We start from the raw sequence: 4,554 nt of genomic DNA on the forward strand, positions 1-4,554 counted from the left end.
AGTCAACAGCAACTAAAAAAAACTGTTGTGTTAATTTACAGACTTCACATTTAATGTTAATACTATTCAGCTGAATTATTGTCTCTCCAGTCAGAAAGGACAGAGATGATATAGCAGTCTGACTCTGGGTTGAAGAATAATCCCTAAAACACATAAATAAACCCAGTCACACCGTTTTGGTGTCAAGCATAGTCTTTCACAACACTGCAAAATTACCAGCTGGATGGAGAGGCATGATTTCCAATAATGTAACTAGATCAGAAGGCAAGTTAGAGAGACGCTATTTTTACATGGCATCTGTACTGGCTGATAGAAATAAGATGTTGAGGGAGTAGAGACCAATGAAATGTGTTTTTGTGCTGTGGATGTGGACACAGTGTAAACACCTGAGATTATGCCTGATCATTATTGTCAGAAGCCGTAATAGTTCATTATATTATGCAATGAAGATTCATTATACTGGACTTTACTTCAATTTAATTTTCTTTTAACCCATTTTATGGTCACTTTATTTCCATTTTAACATTTTCTCGTTTTAGCATTAAAAAAATATTTCCATAAAGGTTCTTTATTGTCATCTTTGGTTTCATAAAAAAAAATCTTTAACATCAATTAAACCTATTGTATCAAAAAGGTTCTTTATAGTTGAAAAAGGTACTTCACACTAAGAAAAATAATAATATAACAATAATAATAATAATGTAATTATATATATATAGTAAAAAGTACAAATGCATATTTGGACTATTTAAGGACTGTTACAATGACTTTGCAGTTTTCTGTCATGTTCTCTTGCTCATTTAGCATACTTTTTTTAGATTATCACAATGAAAGATTTTTCCATCATTTTCTAACTAATAATCATTGAATAAGTCTCTGTAATTCTGCTGATGTAAGCAGCCGAATTTCATCAAAAGACAAATGAGATGATGATCCAATGTTATAAAGTTTATTTATATAACTACAGAAAGTATGAAACAAATGAATAAGTCAAATCCAAGTATAAATGCTTTTTTCTCTTATGTACAGTGATAGTGACTTTACAAGTCCACACCGTCAACAGAACAATTCCCTAAAATCACTATGTTATAGCAAAATAATCTGTGAATAAATATAAGACACTTTTGAAATGTACAATAATTTGCTCCTCATCAAGTTCATAAGTAAGTTCACCATTCTGGCAGACTTACACATCAGGGTTTGAACCTTATTTTCTGTAAAAAATACATCTCTGTTATACTTCTTTTAGCTCGTTCATCAGCACAGCAGTGAATTATAGCAAAAAGTGACAGTCTACATCCTGCCCAGCATTGAAGAACCCATTGGGGTGTGTAGTCTTAAACAGGCGTAAAGGATTAGTCTATTAAAATGGAATCAGACATGGTGTGTCCTCTGTCTCTTGTCAAGTTCATTACAGATGAAACCTCACCATTCCTCAAGTCTCATACGATAAACAAGGAATTTGTGTAAGAATTTAAGTGGTTTCTGAAATCTTCTAACATGCTACAACTTTGCTCTTGCAGAGGAGCCAAACAATCACTGTGCCAGTGTTACTCAAGTGGAATCTGCACATAAATGCAAAACAACTATAGGTTAATGCCTGTGAAAGAGGAATTTAACAGGAAGATATGTGCGAAATACACTGAATTGCAGTCCTGTCATCCTTTGGAGCTTCCTCTCACTCTCTCAGTGCGTCGAGTCTGAGTCGCTGGAGTCCAGACTAGCCTGGGCAGACACTGCGCGGCAGCTCTGCGTGGATCCCGCGTGGTGCAAAGTCTGTGTGCTCCTCCTGAGACTCTCCAGCGATTGAAGGAAGGACCGTCTTGCCCTTTCTTCCTCCAGTGGCGAAGCCCCTTCCTCTTCCACTTCAGCGATCTCTGCGAAAGTCACCGGCTGGGTCTTGAAGCGGGTGTCTCGGGGCCGCCGTGTTCGGTTTCGGCCCCGAGCCAGACACTTGGGGACGGGTAGCTGCTGGGGAAACTCCTCCATGGCAGACGCCAATATGTGTGCGGGTAGAATGGCAAAACCCACCGTCTCCATCGGACGTGCAGCCATGTCTCTGGATGGCAAGGGTTGCAAGGGCTTCTGAGATGTTTGGAGAGGCTTGCAATTCTCCAGGTCTCCCTGTGGTGAAGGATCCAAAGTAGCTTTGTTTGTATCCTTCTTGTCTATATTTGACAGAAGGTGAAGCTAAGAAATGGCCTGAGAAGACAACTTCCAGAAGATGAGTGAGCTGAATCTCAGTTCTCTCTGTCTGAGGTTTCTGAGCGTGCCACTGACAGCTCTGGCTTTTATACTGCTTCACTCCCCTAACATCTCCCCACTCCGCTCTGGCTCCGCCTACCCACTGTGAGGAGTCATACCAGTCCCTCCGAGTCAGATCCTTGAAATAAATGCCAGCCAGAGAGGGAGTTGGGAAAGAGAAGAGGCGGGAGGGGCCGGAGGAAAGAAGACATATGCAGCTCTAACAGAGAGAATCAGAAAAGGGAGAAATAAACAAGCGGCCAGGAACGGAAAAATGGGCAGTGAGAGATCATGGGCAAAGAATAGATAAACAAAAGATAGTTAGATGATGAAAAGCTTTGAGGAAATGTACACAACATACTGTACAAATACATGGGGGCAAATCTCACGACAACATGTTCAGGTCATTAAGATAATGAAACTGTTTTAGGACAGTTCAGATATTTTCGTTACGACATTGCTTTGATCAAAACTAAGCAAATTTTCCCTTATTAAAACTAATGTATTATGTCTTTACATATTATTTGATATTCTCATTATATATAAAGTTAAAGAGATAATAATGAAAATTACCCCATGATTTACTCACCCTCAAGCCATCCTAGGTGTATATGACTTTCTTCTTTCAGACGAAAACAATCAGAGTTATATATTTAAAAAAATCTGACTCTTTCAAGCTTTTTCATTTTTGTGGGAACTATCCCTTTAAGGCAGTACCAAAACTAAAATTCTGAAGTCCTGAGAATCTAAAATAATGCAACCTAAAATAATGATAATTTGGAAATAGAATACATATATACTTTATAAAGACTTTCACATGTAGAATATACTTTATTTTTAAAGGAAAGTAAATGATGATGCCCCATTTTCCAGATAAGGCCACAAAGGTTGATCTATGAGCTATATATTTCTTTTACTAGAGGGGTTGTAAGCTCAGCAACAAGAATCTCCCCGTAATGCCACGACCATGATCTCACCACCGTAATGAGTTTAGCTCTCATCAGCCTCTCACTCTTCGTCACTCTCTTCCTGTGCTATTCAGATTTGTCATTAACCCTCGAACGCTCCATGCCAGACATGTCTGATGAGCCCAGAGACATTTTGGGAGCAGTGTGTGAAACTGGGGGCTGGACATTGTGACAACACACCATGGCGTCTCCCGTTTTGTCATGGACTCTGAGGATGACCCTTAAGAAGCAAAACAGGAAACGGTGCCACCTCACTTACTCTCAGCACACTCATTCTCGTCCCATATATCAGACGTCAAGGGGTTTCCATAAAGTCTGCTCTAAGTAACATCTATTTTGGTATGGGGAGGCCAGCTCTCAGACACTTGCAGACATGCAAGTTTATTCACCCGCTATAGGGTATCATCATGTAATGATGTCAAGGACAACTACACACACCATGTTTGCAGGAACACATCAAGATGATTAATAGTTTGTTTCTAGACTAATGCAGAAGGGATGTACAAAATAGCAAAGACGCATGTCTTCGAAAACCAAACTGCATGTACCATAAGCCAGTGTCCCATGATGCCTTTGAAAAAATAAACCACCCTCTTTATAAACTGTTTTTGTAGCTAAACAACAACAACATATTTTATATATATAAAAAGGCATTCATGTATTAATCATTTCATAAATTGGTCTCCATCTATGAAAAAACTGTGAAATGCCAATCAAAGAGATGAAATATATTTTAGCCATAATCTTCTCTACTGCATGATCAGCAACAGCTGCTGGTATTTTGAATACTTTAAATAAATACAGCAAGGGACAGCTGGGCAATCTCTTCATCCTCAAGCTCAGATCTCTTGCCATTGTCACAGAAGCAAGCAAAAGGTTTACAGATCATCATAGTCTCATGAACTTTTTTTAATCTCATTTGTACGTTTTTGTACGACTTGCTCACACTTACCTTTTTTATTACAAATTGTATGTTTTATTGCTAATCACATTGCATGCATATGTAAAGATTTTTCCTTTAAAGATCTGTTTGTTTTAAATGTTATTTTTATTACATTTTTATTTTTTTGTATAACATAAAAAAAAAAGGTAATTCTTTTTCAATGTTCTCAAATCTGTTTCAATCTGTTAGTTAATGCCTTAACACATGTACGTCCGTTATAAGGAGGTTTGGTTCACTCAAACAGTGGATGAAAAAGAGAGCTTTGATGACTTTTGAATTACTTTCTACCATACAAAAACTGCTAATGCCTTTTGTTAAATGTCTCATCTGGTTTTTCATCCATTAACAGGTTAAGAAAGCCTTTCTTGGAGAATATTTAAGAAATTGTGGTGGACAAAC

General features: G+C 37.9%; 1 protein-coding gene across 1 annotated transcript; it reads right to left on the minus strand.

The window, feature by feature from the left end:
* Positions 1-930: 930 nt before the first annotated feature.
* LOC113066936 (uncharacterized protein C11orf96 homolog) lies at positions 931-2,286 on the minus strand. The gene has a single exon (XM_026239077.1). The coding sequence runs from the start codon at positions 2,053-2,055 to the stop codon at positions 1,687-1,689; it is 369 nt and encodes a 122-aa protein (XP_026094862.1). The 5' UTR covers positions 2,056-2,286; the 3' UTR covers positions 931-1,686.
* Positions 2,287-4,554: the final 2,268 nt, after the last annotated feature.

Source organism: Carassius auratus, chromosome 50 (assembly GCF_003368295.1).
Source record: "Carassius auratus strain Wakin chromosome 50, ASM336829v1, whole genome shotgun sequence".
Classification (NCBI taxonomy): Eukaryota; Metazoa; Chordata; class Actinopteri; order Cypriniformes; family Cyprinidae; genus Carassius; species Carassius auratus.